Source organism: Zootoca vivipara, chromosome 14, assembly GCF_965207765.1.
Source record: "Zootoca vivipara chromosome 14, rZooViv2.hap1.1, whole genome shotgun sequence".
NCBI classification, from domain to species: domain Eukaryota; kingdom Metazoa; phylum Chordata; class Lepidosauria; order Squamata; family Lacertidae; genus Zootoca; species Zootoca vivipara.
Genome location: NC_142597.1, coordinates 16,477,818 through 16,490,341, shown reverse-complemented (window position 1 = coordinate 16,490,341; position 12,524 = coordinate 16,477,818). Strand labels below are relative to the sequence as shown.

General features: G+C 46.2%; 1 protein-coding gene across 2 annotated transcripts in view; it reads left to right on the top strand.

Annotated features, from left to right (window-relative positions):
* The window catches only part of SMIM35 (small integral membrane protein 35), a 30,807-nt gene extending 19,058 nt beyond the window's left edge, over positions 1-11,749 (top strand). The window contains exons 1-4 of one of the 2 annotated variants that reach the window (XM_088657555.1): positions 3,861-4,004; positions 6,429-6,545; positions 8,961-8,994; positions 9,597-11,749. In XM_088657555.1, coding sequence (XP_088513681.1) covers positions 3,989-4,004; positions 6,429-6,545; positions 8,961-8,994; positions 9,597-9,702 — 273 coding nt within the window. In that variant the 5' untranslated portion in view covers positions 3,861-3,988 and the 3' untranslated portion in view covers positions 9,703-11,749. Of the gene's footprint in view, positions 1-3,860; positions 4,005-6,428; positions 6,546-8,960; positions 8,995-9,596 lie in introns of those variants that run through there. The other variant, XM_088657556.1, reaches the window with a different exon arrangement.
* Positions 11,750-12,524: the final 775 nt, after the last annotated feature.

The window sequence follows — 12,524 nt, the reverse complement described above, 5'->3', positions numbered from 1 at the left end:
CCCTCAAGGCCTCCAGCCTAGAGAGAGAGATGAGATGGAGTCTCACTTCTTATAAGTGAACTTCACAATGTATATATTACCTTTTAACTAAGCAAGTCTACCTCTTGAGTGTGCTGTACCTCGAGATGCTTGTAAGTAAACATCTTTTATACTTTTAAGAGCATTGTGTTGTGTCTTTTCTTTTAAGAGGGAAAAAGGGGAAATACCAGGAAAATACACTTTATTTTAGTGGCTTAAATCAAGCCTGCGCAAACGTTCTTCTGCTGTGTATTTTGCAAAAGGGGAATGTTTTACTCTGCTAAAGTTTTGTGCTTGCTAGCGCAAGCGGGGATAGGATATATTAAACAATATCTCCTCATCCACATTCCTGAACATTCCCACACTTGTTGGAAGCTAATCTGGGCTGGGCCACGAAGGGAGTGAGGGAAAGAGTTGTGGTAGATTACTCCCAGTTCCTTGGTCCTGATCTCTTGCAGACGGTCTAAGTTTGGGAGGCTACTGAGGTTGTATCCAGAATAGGAGTGGCAGCACATCCATTCACCGCCCCTCACCCTGCCTTTCCAGTCTTTGCAATGCAAATGATAGTAGACATTGTTTTATCAGTGACTTGAACATTCATACGCATGGAGGCAGGGCAGAAGTGCAGTTCCTGCTTCCTTCTAAATGAAAATTGGGTGTGATGTCTACATTTTTCACCTGGGCACAGCTGAGGTGACTCAGGGGCCTTGGATGTTTTGTGCACACAACAAATCAACAAGAGGAAATATGTGCTCTTGTGTACGTGAATCCTGATGTTCCTCTTGACCAAAACACAGGCCTACGTCAGGCCTGCAAGAGTCAGGGATTAAGGCCCGTTTCACAAGCAGTGCTTAAATCAGATCTTGTTGTTCCTCTGCCCGTCACTCAGATCTATTACGTATTTGTTTTTATTTCACATATTTATAATGTGCCCTTCACCCTAAAAAAATTATCAATAGTCAAATCAAATGGCAGCTGCAGAATAAGAATACAAACATCAGAAACAATGGAACCTCTGGTCTAAAAATAGAACAGGAGGCAGATCATTTGTCAAACTAAACAGTGACAGGTGGAACTATCAAACAGGGTTTGTATCCAAGTTCAAAAGAAGAGAGGAGGAGGGGTCTAGGGTTTGGGCTGCGCTTAAGCAACAGTGCAGTTAATTCATTCTGCCTGAATGCAACAGACTCACATTGTGTCTGGTTTGCAGTGTAACTGAGAACTTTCGATTGGGTCAGACACCACTCAAACATCCTCCCAACCTTCTGCCAGCCTGTCAATGTGCAGCCACTTGGTGCTGCACTACCTGAAGGAGCTTTTTAATTGGGGGGCGAGGCGGGGAGTCAGTGAGGTTGGAAGACTCCAAGATTCAATAGGTGCAGCTGGGATGCAGAGACCTTGCCCGTTCCTGCGTTTTTGCTGCCCATCTGAGTCTAAAGGCAAAGTGAATGATGGCGGCTTCCTTGGATGAAGGACTCATGTGAAACTTGGTGGTGAGTTCCCTTCCTCTTATTTATCACAGTAGCCAGGGGACCATGTACTGTATACCTAATCTGAGTGTGGGAACCAACTGACTCAACTCCTGCAGCCCTCTGTTCTGTGATAAGGACCATGCAAGAGAGAGGCATGCACCATGACTAACAGCCTTTGGAGGCAAGCACACTCCACTGGAAGAGCCTTGGGCAGTTTCAGGAGAGGCTGCAGGAATCTAGAGCTGGGCACACACTGGCTGGGCAATCCGATATATTTTCTGAGCTTCTCTAACTCAGAGACAAATGTGCTTCCGTGCTAGAGCAACTTGTGGTGGTGCACCGGAAGACAGAAACTTACAGAAGCATGAAGGTCTCTCACGACCCCCTGCCTTAGTGTATGTGGTGAAGTTGCACAAGCACTGTCCAGGATGGGAGGCCCCTGAAAATAGAGATGCAGACCTGAACAATTCTTGTGTTTGGTGAGAAGGGCCAGAAAGATTGAATGTGGTGATTAGCCTCTGGTTCAGAGAGAAGCACCTCAGCCGCTGGGTGCTGGGTGCTGGCCTCATCTTGGGTCAGGTTTCACCCATGCTGTTTGGCGTCCTTCTCACCAGCAAGGCCCAGGGAGTTGGGGCTGTGGAGGATTCTCATTGTGTGCCAGAGTTTGCTTAGGAACGGGTTTGTCTAGCAGGACCCCTCCTGTGGGCCCTGCCACTCCAGCCTCTGTTAGCTCAGTCCTTGAATAGGCTAAGATTTCATCTAATGAGCAGCAATTCGTCATGCAGGGCTGTTTTCATGGGCGGAGGTGGTGGGGAGGTGTGTGGGAAGGTGCATGCCCCCTCTGGTCCCCAGCTGTACAAACATGGCTTGGAAAGGCCCTTTCCTGGGGTGTAGCTGATGCCAAAACCTCTGCTGGTTGCATAAATGGAAAGGTTGCAAGATGCTCATTCTGGGCAGCCAGAGCACGTGATTGTGGAGGGGGTTGTGTGCTTTAGTTCCCTCCCCCAGGCTGGAGTTGACTAGGGAAAATAATAATAATAATAATAATAATAATAATAATAATAATAATAATAATTTATTATTTATACCCCGCCCATCTGGCCGGGTCTCCCCCCGCCACTCTGGGCGGCTTCCAACATACATCAAAATACATTAAAATATCACAGACTCAAAACTTCCCTAAACAGGGCTGCCTTTAGGTATTTTCTAAATGTCAGGTAGTTGTTTATCTCTCTGACCTCTGATGGGAGGGCGTTCCACAGGGTGGGTGCCACTACCGAGAAGGCCCTCTGCCTGGTTCCCTGTAGCTTTGTTTCTCACAGTGAGGGAACTTCCAGAAGGCCCTCGGCACTGGATCTCAGTGTCCGGGCTGAACGATGGGGGTGGAGACGCTCCTTCAGGTATACAGGACCGAGGCCATTTAGGCTTTAAAGGTCAGCACCAACACTTTGAATTGTGCTCGGAAATGTACTGGGAGCCAATGTAGACCTCTCAGGACCAGTGTTATGTGGTCCCGGCAGCTGTTCCCAGTCACCAGTTTGGCTGCCGCATTCTGGATTAATTGCAGTTTCCGGTCACCTTCAAAGGTAGCCCCACGTAGAGCGCATTGCAGTAGTCTAAGTGGGAAGGTCCAAAGAGAATGGGATAAGGAGGAACTGTAGGAACTGCCTGTGTAATCCAACCTCAAGCTGAGAGGCCAGAACTCAGTGGCCCATTCCTGTGAGTAGTCAGCTGGAAAAAATATTTGCCTGGGACCCAGGAGTGGAGATGGGTTGCTGCCACTCAGAGCCTTGTTCTTCTCCAGATTAGCTACAGCTAGGTTAGAACTAGAAACTTTTATATCCAAGTTATAAAAGTATTTCCTACAGTAAAGTACGGGTACTTTGTTATTTTTCACCAGGCATAGGCAAACTCGGTCCCCCAGATGTTTTGGGACGACAACTCCCAGCATCCCTGACCACTGGTCCTCTTAGCTAGGGATGATGAGAGTTGTAGTCCCAAAACATCTGGAGGGCCGAATTTGCCTATGCCTGTTTTTCACACTCTACAAGCATCTTTCAGTGTGTGATTGCAACCAATAGCATCTACTCTTTAACCAAGATTACATGCCAAACTCTGCTTGCCCTGCATGTGAAAGCATTGCAATAGGTAACTGACCTAAGTTAATCCCCATGATTTTCTTGTAGCAGATGGGCATCCTAGAGATTCTGTGGAGGACTGCAGGGCTGGGAGTTGCCACCCCTGGCCACTCTTGCGCCTAACTTGAGGTTCAGCTGCCTCCTCTGTTGGAGCTGGAGCCAGCTGTGATTCTGTCACCCACAAAGTGGGATATTTGAAGTAGCTTTGCCTGCAAAGTGGAACATTCTGTGTCAACATCTAGGAAGTGGCCACAGCTAAGAGGTGAGAGGCATGCAAAGCAGGGGCAGGCAGACAGGTTGTTGGCTTGGATGACTGGAGGGAGAGCTCCTGTTTGAAGAGCTGGACTGCAGAGGAAAAGGATGGACCCCAACACAGGTAAATTCAGGGGACACCTATCTCCCCCCCCAGGCTTCATGGCTTTTTATTAAAAGGGGAGGGTATTCTGGGTGCTCCTTTGAGCACTTCCAATGAACATGGGTGCTGTATAAGTTTCACACTGCATGGAGCACAGCACAGCGCGGGAGATGCATGGTGTTTTTGTAGTTTTGTAATATTTGCTTTATTTAGAAGTATACAAGGAGACCATAGGTGGAGGCAAACAGCATATAGTTCTGTCAGGCAGCAGCAGACCCACAATCTCATATAACTTCCCTAGACAGGGGTACCTGTGTGTTGGTTGCAAGGGAAAAATATAAGTATTATAGACTAATTTCTGATAAGGTCCAAGTTTGGGGCATGTAGTCTTTGGTGAGAGATTTAAAATCACAAAATATTTAGCAAAGTAGTGTGGAAATACAGGCTGCGAGACCTTTGAAATATGCTCTCGTGAGTTCCAAAACTTTGCTCTTCTCCTAACATAGAAAAAGACCACACGTTGGGTAAGTTAAAAACGTTTTCTTACAAACTCTCCAAAAGTTAGATTCATGTGCTCTTCTGTACAACATTCAGAAAAAGGTGTCACAGGCAGTAAAACTTGGCTTAGTGGGGAAAGTGCCTAAATTAAAGTATAGGGGCACAAGAGAAGCTTGTTAGAGCCATGCAGCTAAGTTGGAGCAACCTGCTTAGCCTCTTCACATGCTGAGTTCATGTGGTAGACTGCGGGAACAAAGACTTGACCTAATCCCTCCCAAGGTGAGCTAAGCCTGGCAGGACAGTATACTCTATGTACTTAACCCTTTCATACATTAATTAGACGTAAGCATGTTGGTTATACGAGGCAGGTTATCTGACACTGTGCTCGTATGAAGGTCCCTCTCCTTTCATTTAATGGGAAGCTTTGGGCTGCCCATAGATTCAGAGGAGGGAGCAAAGGCATGTTTTGACTTTGCAGATCTCTCTTTATCCAGGGGAAAGTGGGGAGGCTGATGGGAGGCTTTCCCTGATAGCACAAGCCCTAATTCTCAGGAGATTGGATTGTCCTAGCTGGATGATCTGGACATAGCTGCCAAGTTTTCCCTTTTCTCACGAGAAAGCCTATTCAGCATAAGGGAATTTCCCTTTAAAAAAGGGATAACTTGGCAGCTATGGATCTGGACCCAAAGCATTCACCCAACACACATGCATAGAGGCAACCTACTGGGGACCTTGCAGAGAGGGCAGGTAGAACTCTTTAAAGTTATTACTGTAAATAAAATTCAAGGCCATCCTGCTACTTCCTGGCATGGCCAGCAGGGTGCTCCCTGAAAACACAGTGAGGAGCTCCCACCATCAGCAAGCACAGTGGATAGTGGCATTTCTTTGCCTCCGCCAGTGTTGACAAAAGTTTGTTTTTCCAGAAAACTTTGTTCTGGTATACTTTGGTTGCTCATGCTACAAGGGGTGGGTCTTGGGGGGAGGGGTTGTTCTGTATGTGCATTCATTTCTAAACTAATCTCTTTTTCAGTGCCACTTGTCTTTTAAATAATCCAAAACAATTTGCAACAACTTCAACACAAAACAAGATTAAAACACAATAAAACAATGCTGAAATATAACTTTGTGGTTTTTTTTAAAAAGCATTTTATTAAATTTTCCAATTAAACAAATAACAAAACGAAACAAACAACAACAAACACCACATAATAAACACAATTTTTTTTCTTTTAAACATCTTCTCAATTATTGCAATTCTCTTTGCTCTGCCGATCTTTGACTTCCCTCCCTCCCCCCCCAGTCGGTTTTTTTGTCCATTCCTGTCTTACAGTTTCTTTATTCCTTCTATCTAAAGTCAATTCGTAGGATTTATTTCAATCCTGCGAATGTTTTTAAACTTCTACAGTTCCTTTCCATATAGTCCACGAATTTACTCCAATCCTTTTGGAACTTTGACTCTCCCTGGTTTCGGATCCTGCTAGTCAGTCTTGCTAATTCTGCATAGTCCATCATTTTTGTCTGCCACTCTTCAATCGTCGGTAACTCCTGAGTTTTCCATTTTTGGGCTTATAACTTCGTGTTTTTAGTGTTAATTAATTTATTGAAAAGTACATTTCAATTGTTTGTTTGTTTTGGAAACTGAGTTGGGAATATGATTAAAGGGTAGTATAAAAGCTCAGAATAAATAAATAAATCACATTCATTCGGGGGGGGGGGGAGCCAGGCACTAAGGGTGGCATTCAACACTGGTCCTACTGACAATAGACCTATTGAAGTTAATTGACATAACTAAGTTAGGTTTATTGATTTCAGTGGGTCAACTCTGAATTGAATACAGCCCTAAGAGCAAAGACCTCCAATCACCCATTATCAGCCTTGGGGGATAAGAAGGCTCCTCCATGTCTTCCTTTGACTGGATTCCATCTGTGGGGCTCTTTGTCTTTTCAGAAGGGGAGCCCGTCAGCATTCTTGGCCTCATCCTTGGCGTCAGCCTCTCCCTCTTGATCCTTGGCGTCCTTAGCTATGTCATTGCCAAGTGGTACCAGGAAGGACACTGCTGGAACAGTAAGTATGGGGTGTGGTTTGCAGTTGCTGTGTAGTGTAGTGAGAGCCCAGGGCTGGATCTGTAGCAGAGGCTGGGGGCTGGCATGGCACTTGTCCTGGCTTCATCTGCTCCCCACACATGACCCATGGACCCTCTTTCCCCCAAAAGGCATGAGGACCTTCCAATACAGAGAAAATGGTTCATTTACTGATGGCTGCTAGGGCTACAATTAGCCAGTTTTGGAGAGACTTGGCAGGTGCTCGAGTCACATACTGTATTAGTACAACAAAGTACAGGAAACGGCCCTTTTAGAAAAGTTAATGTATAAAATAAGGGGTTCCAGAGGTCAGAGCAAGAAAGACAGGTTCACATCAGTATGGTTTGATTTTATTATGTACGTTAGTAAAGAGGAGCATGGTCAAAATCTGCCTCTCGCATATAAATGCATCTGGCTAAGACAATAAGACTTGTGTAATAATATTGTATGGTTTTGCCTGATGTAACAAGGGATGCATATTCACGAAGCCTCTTCTTCTTCTTCTTCTTCTTCTTCTTCTTCTTCTTCTTCTTCTTCTTCTTCTTCTTCTTCTTCTTCTTCTTCTTCTTCTTCTTCTTCTTCTTCTTCTTCTTCTTCTTCTTCTTCTTCTTCTTCTTCTTCCTCCTCCTGCAGGTATGATTTATTTTTATGAGCCAGCTGTCATTCTGTGAGTTTACGGGCGGGTCTACTGTTATCTTTTCTAACAGTTACTACTGTATAATACTTTATTGCTCAGTTGTAATGTAAACTGAAATGTATTAGTTACATAAACACACATAACCTTTGTGATCTACATAAATAATTTGTTGTCTGCAGTTACACTGTAAAATTCAAATAAAAATTATCCCATTAAAAAGCAATAACATGAAGACTTTCCAGAAGCATTTCCTGCTGGGGCTAGCTTCTAATGACTCAGGTTAATATGTCCACATAGAAGGATGTACCAATTTGCATACACTTTTCATATGCTAATTTATATGTCTAGATGAAAATTTAGAAATAATTCATAGAATGATAGGTTCATAGAATCATGGAGTTGGAAGGGACCCTGAGGATCATCTAGTCCAACCCCCTGCAATGCAGGAATATGCAGGTGTCCCTCATGGGGATCGACCCAGCAACCTTGGCATTATCTGTACCACGCTTTAACCAACTGAGCTATCCAAATTACATTCTAAAACAAGAAGATAACTAGCACTAGCCGGGTTACATTTCAAAGCACAATGCCTCTAGTTAAACCCCAAGTTACCATGTAAAGTGTCTACAAAGTAAGACTGGCAGACCCTCAGAGCAATCAGTCTGCCAAAACACTGCTCTGTCATTGTTGAGCTACCCCTCAACTGATGAGGAAGGTCTCATGGACAGCAAACTCCAGATGTTCGATGCCACAGATGTGAAACTTGCGTCAACAGAGCACAGAGTTGCCTGAGCTGCCAAAATTCCAGCTAGTCAGGAGTGAAACTTCACAAAGCGGGGCTTATTGGTGCTGACTCACTCTGAGGGGTTTTGCCAGCATGACAGGGTATTTTTGAAAGCCTGACAAGGGGAGGGCAGAGCAGCAGCTGAGGTGAGCAGAGGAAGGGAGATTTCAACAAGATCCCCAGGACTGTGGAGAGTTTCCAGTTATCCCTGTGGGTTTCACTCTAGACAGTCCAAGTGTTAAAATCCACACTTTTTTAAAACTATAAGGCCACACTGGGGTGGGGTGGGAAAGCAAGGTCAGCCTAAAGGCCACCCCTCTTCCTAGCTCCAAAGTCTGGGTTTCACATGAATTGCTATTTCCCACACAGTCCCTGTTATGTGGCAAGTAGCAGCTCAGGGTACGTGTGATTTGGGCTAGGAAAACAATGCAGTGGAGAGAGGAGAGTTAACATACATATCCTCCTCAACTCTGACAGCCCAGCTTTGAATTATGGCAGGCATCCCCAAACTGCGGCCCTCCAGATGTTTTGGCCTACAACTCCCATGATCCCTAGCTAACAGGACCAGTGGTCGGGGAAGATGGGAATTGTAGTCCAAAACATCTGGAGGGCCAAAGTTTGGGGATGCCTGAATTATGGCCTCACACAACTACATGTGCTTTTTTAGGAAAGTGTAGGAGCTCTGCTCAGGGATCTCTGCCACCATCACCTCTTGTGGGACCCTCAGGCCCACCCCATAACTTGTGGGCTCCATGCTTGTGTTTCCAAGAGCTGCTGTCACAGACCCTCCAAGTGTCCCTATTTTCCCGGGATGGTCCTGGATTTACAGAAGCCGTCTCAGTTTCTGAGTTGATCACAGAATGTCTTGCTTTCCCTTAGGACGCCCCCTATCTTCATGGGAGGAATGATGGAGGGTATGCTGCCAGTCTTGCGGCTCCTAACAGTTTCTTGACTCCCTCTTCTTTTTCTTCTTACAGGGCCTAATTTTGTCTTCAACCTTTACCATATCCGGTATGTAAAGACACACACCTGCATGCCATATCACAGGCCCATCTGGCCATGAAACTCTGCAAGACCCCAAGCTTTTAGCTCACCTTGGATCCTCTGCAGGGTGATGGTCACTGTTAACAGAGGGAGGGACAGAGGGGGCCCCTCAAGCACAGTGAGCTGACTGCACATGCCAGACCATTGCAGTGACTGCTCACAAGAAAAAAACCAGGAGAGTGCCAGCAGAGTGCCAGACGAAGTCCCCTGTGGGGCTTAACATATTGCATACTCCTACACCAATTTCTACTGGTTTGATGAATTACTTCCTTTTGGCTTTGTTTCCATCTTTGCCAACTGGAACCAACATGTTAAAACTCCCATCTCCTGTTCTCTCGTGTGTCTGTGTGTGCCTGCTTAACGGTACTCTAGGTCAGGCTTCCTCAGCCTGGGCCCTCCAGATGTTTTGAGACTACAATTCCCATCATCCCTGACCACTGGTCCTGCTAGCTAGGGATCATGGGAGTTGCAGGCCAAAAACACCTGGAGGGCCGAGGCTGAGGAAGCCTGCTCTAGGAGTAAATGAAGGAGTGGGCAACTGTCAGTCTGTCTGTCTTTGTCCTTTTTAGCAATCTGAAATCAGTGGAGGTGGAACTGGTCCCTCCCTTCACCATCAGTGGCTCCATGCGCGAAGCTGGAAGTGGCTATGTGCGGTTCCACGACAGAGGCACGTAAGTCCAAGGAGCTGCCAACTCTGAATCTGGTCTCAGTGACTTTCTTTCCCAGCAAGACCTTCTTGGAGCTCAGACAACTGCTTCTCAAAGAAGTCTCCCAGGAGTCTTGGACCAGCTAGACAGCAGTAGCCATTGGGCATATGGCTGCTTGGGCAGGTTGGTCATAGTGATGCTCCACCCAGACTACCACTGTTGGTGCCATCTCTTCACACCCTGCACAGCTCAAGGGTCTGGGCAATGTGTGTGTGTAAAATGGAGGGAGTCTTTTCAGCTATTCCTGGATTTCTGTGAGAGAGGTTGCAGGACTTTTGACACAGTCCCTAAACAACCACTTATAGGGAGCAGGGCTGGAGGACGTTGGGATCTCTGGGTAGGTCTCAGGAGATGGTGCAAGCATCTAGATGAAACCAGAAGTTTGCAGAATATCCCTCCACTCTGTCAGAAGCTGCCAGGGGGCCTCTGGGTTCTGTGCAGCTGCCCCATGTGGAGAGGCACAGAAGTGCAGGTTACCATGTGTTTAGCGGTAAATGTACTGCCCTAGCTCTGCTTACCCAAGCTGGCCATTGAACCTCCCTTGAGAAGGAGAGGGTCACCGTTTTGCCTTCCAAGGTATTCTCTGGTTCTGACTCCATCCCAGGATTTCCACTTGCTGGCTCCTTGGTTCTGGTTCCTGTTTGTTGTTCATCACCAACTTGCTGGACCAACTCTTGGCTCCCAGCCCCTGCCTTCAGGAAAAATGGGCCCCTGACTTGGAAGGCACCAAGCTGGTTGCCTCTCAATGCTAAAAAGTTTCCTTCTTTGGGAAAAAGTTATTTGCTGCTTTGGTCAGCCTTCATCTCACCCCATTCAATGCTTGAAAACAGGACAGTGTCCCCTTCTGCGAAGTGTATGAATGGCATGAATTGGAGTAGCCACTTGCAGGGATCTGACTCCATTCTACTTCAGATGGTGGAACCTACCAAGAAGTCTCTCTGCACCCATGCTTGGCATTGCCCCATTGACCAGGTAGCAGCTCCACGTCACATTGCTCTGAGGCCCCAAGTGGGCATGTTTGCAATGCAGACCACTCAAGGCGGCCATGATTCATGGTTTGGCAGGTCACCAGAGTAGACTAGAGAAAACTCTATGGAATGTCCTTGGGGCGATGGCAGGCTGTGGTTTGGTGGCTTTGCTTTTTCAAGGCCTCGGTTTAGCTCCTGGCATCTCCCATTAATCCATGCCTTGGATTGAAGAGCTGAGAAAGACCCTCCACCCATAGAAGCTTGGGGAGCTTCTCCTGGGAAGAAACAATAGTGCTGGGCATCATCTATAGGGCTGGGTGTTTACAAGAAAATGCCTGCTCGTACCTTCGTTGTTTTACTCAAAGAGCCCCACTAGGAAAAACTCAACAGCTCTACTAAAAAAGCACAACTCCTGAGGGCCAAAGACTTGGGTCTTGCTCTGCAGCTGCCTGGTGACTACTTCCTGAAACCTCTTTTGCATAACATGCAAACAGACTTCCTCCAACCGTCACACTGTGAGATAATTTGGGGAATCCACAAGGTTGTGGAATTTCTCCTTGGTCATTTGTGACCAAGTTTTGCTCCCTGTTTAGAGGAAGTCCAGAACCTCTGAAGGAGAGCTGCAATGTTGTGTGTGTGGAATTTCTCAAGAAGTTGTATCTGAAGGTTTTCCAGGGTTTCCAGAGAAACTGTCTTGCACAGCTCAGCTCCAGTCTGCTCCTCTGGGGAGCTAAGAAACCACAGACCCATGAGGAGGTGAAGCTGCTGCAATTCCTTTGCAGGCTTCTTGGTGCCCCCTAAAACTTTTCTGTTTAAGGAAGCCTACCCAGACATCTAAAAGTTCGTGTGTCTTTTAATCTGTAATTTTAGCTTAACGGGTCGGGTGCTTTTAATTATATTTTGGACTTTTTTTAAAAAAAAACAACCTTGAACTTTTACTGACAATTTACTGTATCTTTTACATTTTTTTGTAAACTGCTTAGAGGCTTCACTTACAGTTAAGCGGCATACAAATTTTGTCAAATTAAAAAAAATCAAATGCACAAATTATTCATAGCAGTGCGAAATGGAGTATGAGAACATAGCTAGGCTTTGAAAACAATGGTCTGCTATTGCTGTTAATAGTCTTGCCTGCCAAATACACCTGTTTCTTATTCTTTAGGGGTGGATTAAGTTTAGAACCAGCTGCAAAGCACAACTCCCCTGTGGCTCTCTGTCCATGCTAGGGGAGGAGTTTCACCTCCTTGTTGCATCAAAACAAACCCAAGGCTGCCCTTGTGGATTTGGCTCATTGGGTGGTTGGCAGGTACTGCTGCAGGTGGCCGTGGGCTGGACTGTGCCACTTCAGAGGGCAGAGGGGTGCTCAAGAGTTTGAAATGTTCCCCTAAGTTTAAAAGCTCCTGGCAATAGAAAAGAAGATGCCACCGCTAAAGGGCTGGGACAGACCTTTTATCCCAGATGTGCTGCTTTGCAAAGTTTGGCTTTTTAAAAAAGGAAGGAAGGAAGGAAGGAAGGAAGGAAGGAAGGAAGGAAGGAAGGAAGGAAGGAAGGAAGGAAGGAAGGAAGGAAGGAAGGGAAGCATCTCAGAAGTGGTGCCCCATGTCCACACCTGCTGCAGTTGAAATGGTCTGGTGCAGTCATTCTGATGTACATGGAGAGCAGTCACTTGATCTTTCCACTTGGGGGCAAAAGCTGGCATTTGCAAATGTACCTAAAGGGAGGGTGCATTTAGCTTCTCAGGGCATCAGTGTACTTGCAATCCACTTGACATCAGTAGGAAAAGGAACCGCCACCAGCTCTGGGAGCTGTGAAGTGCACAGAG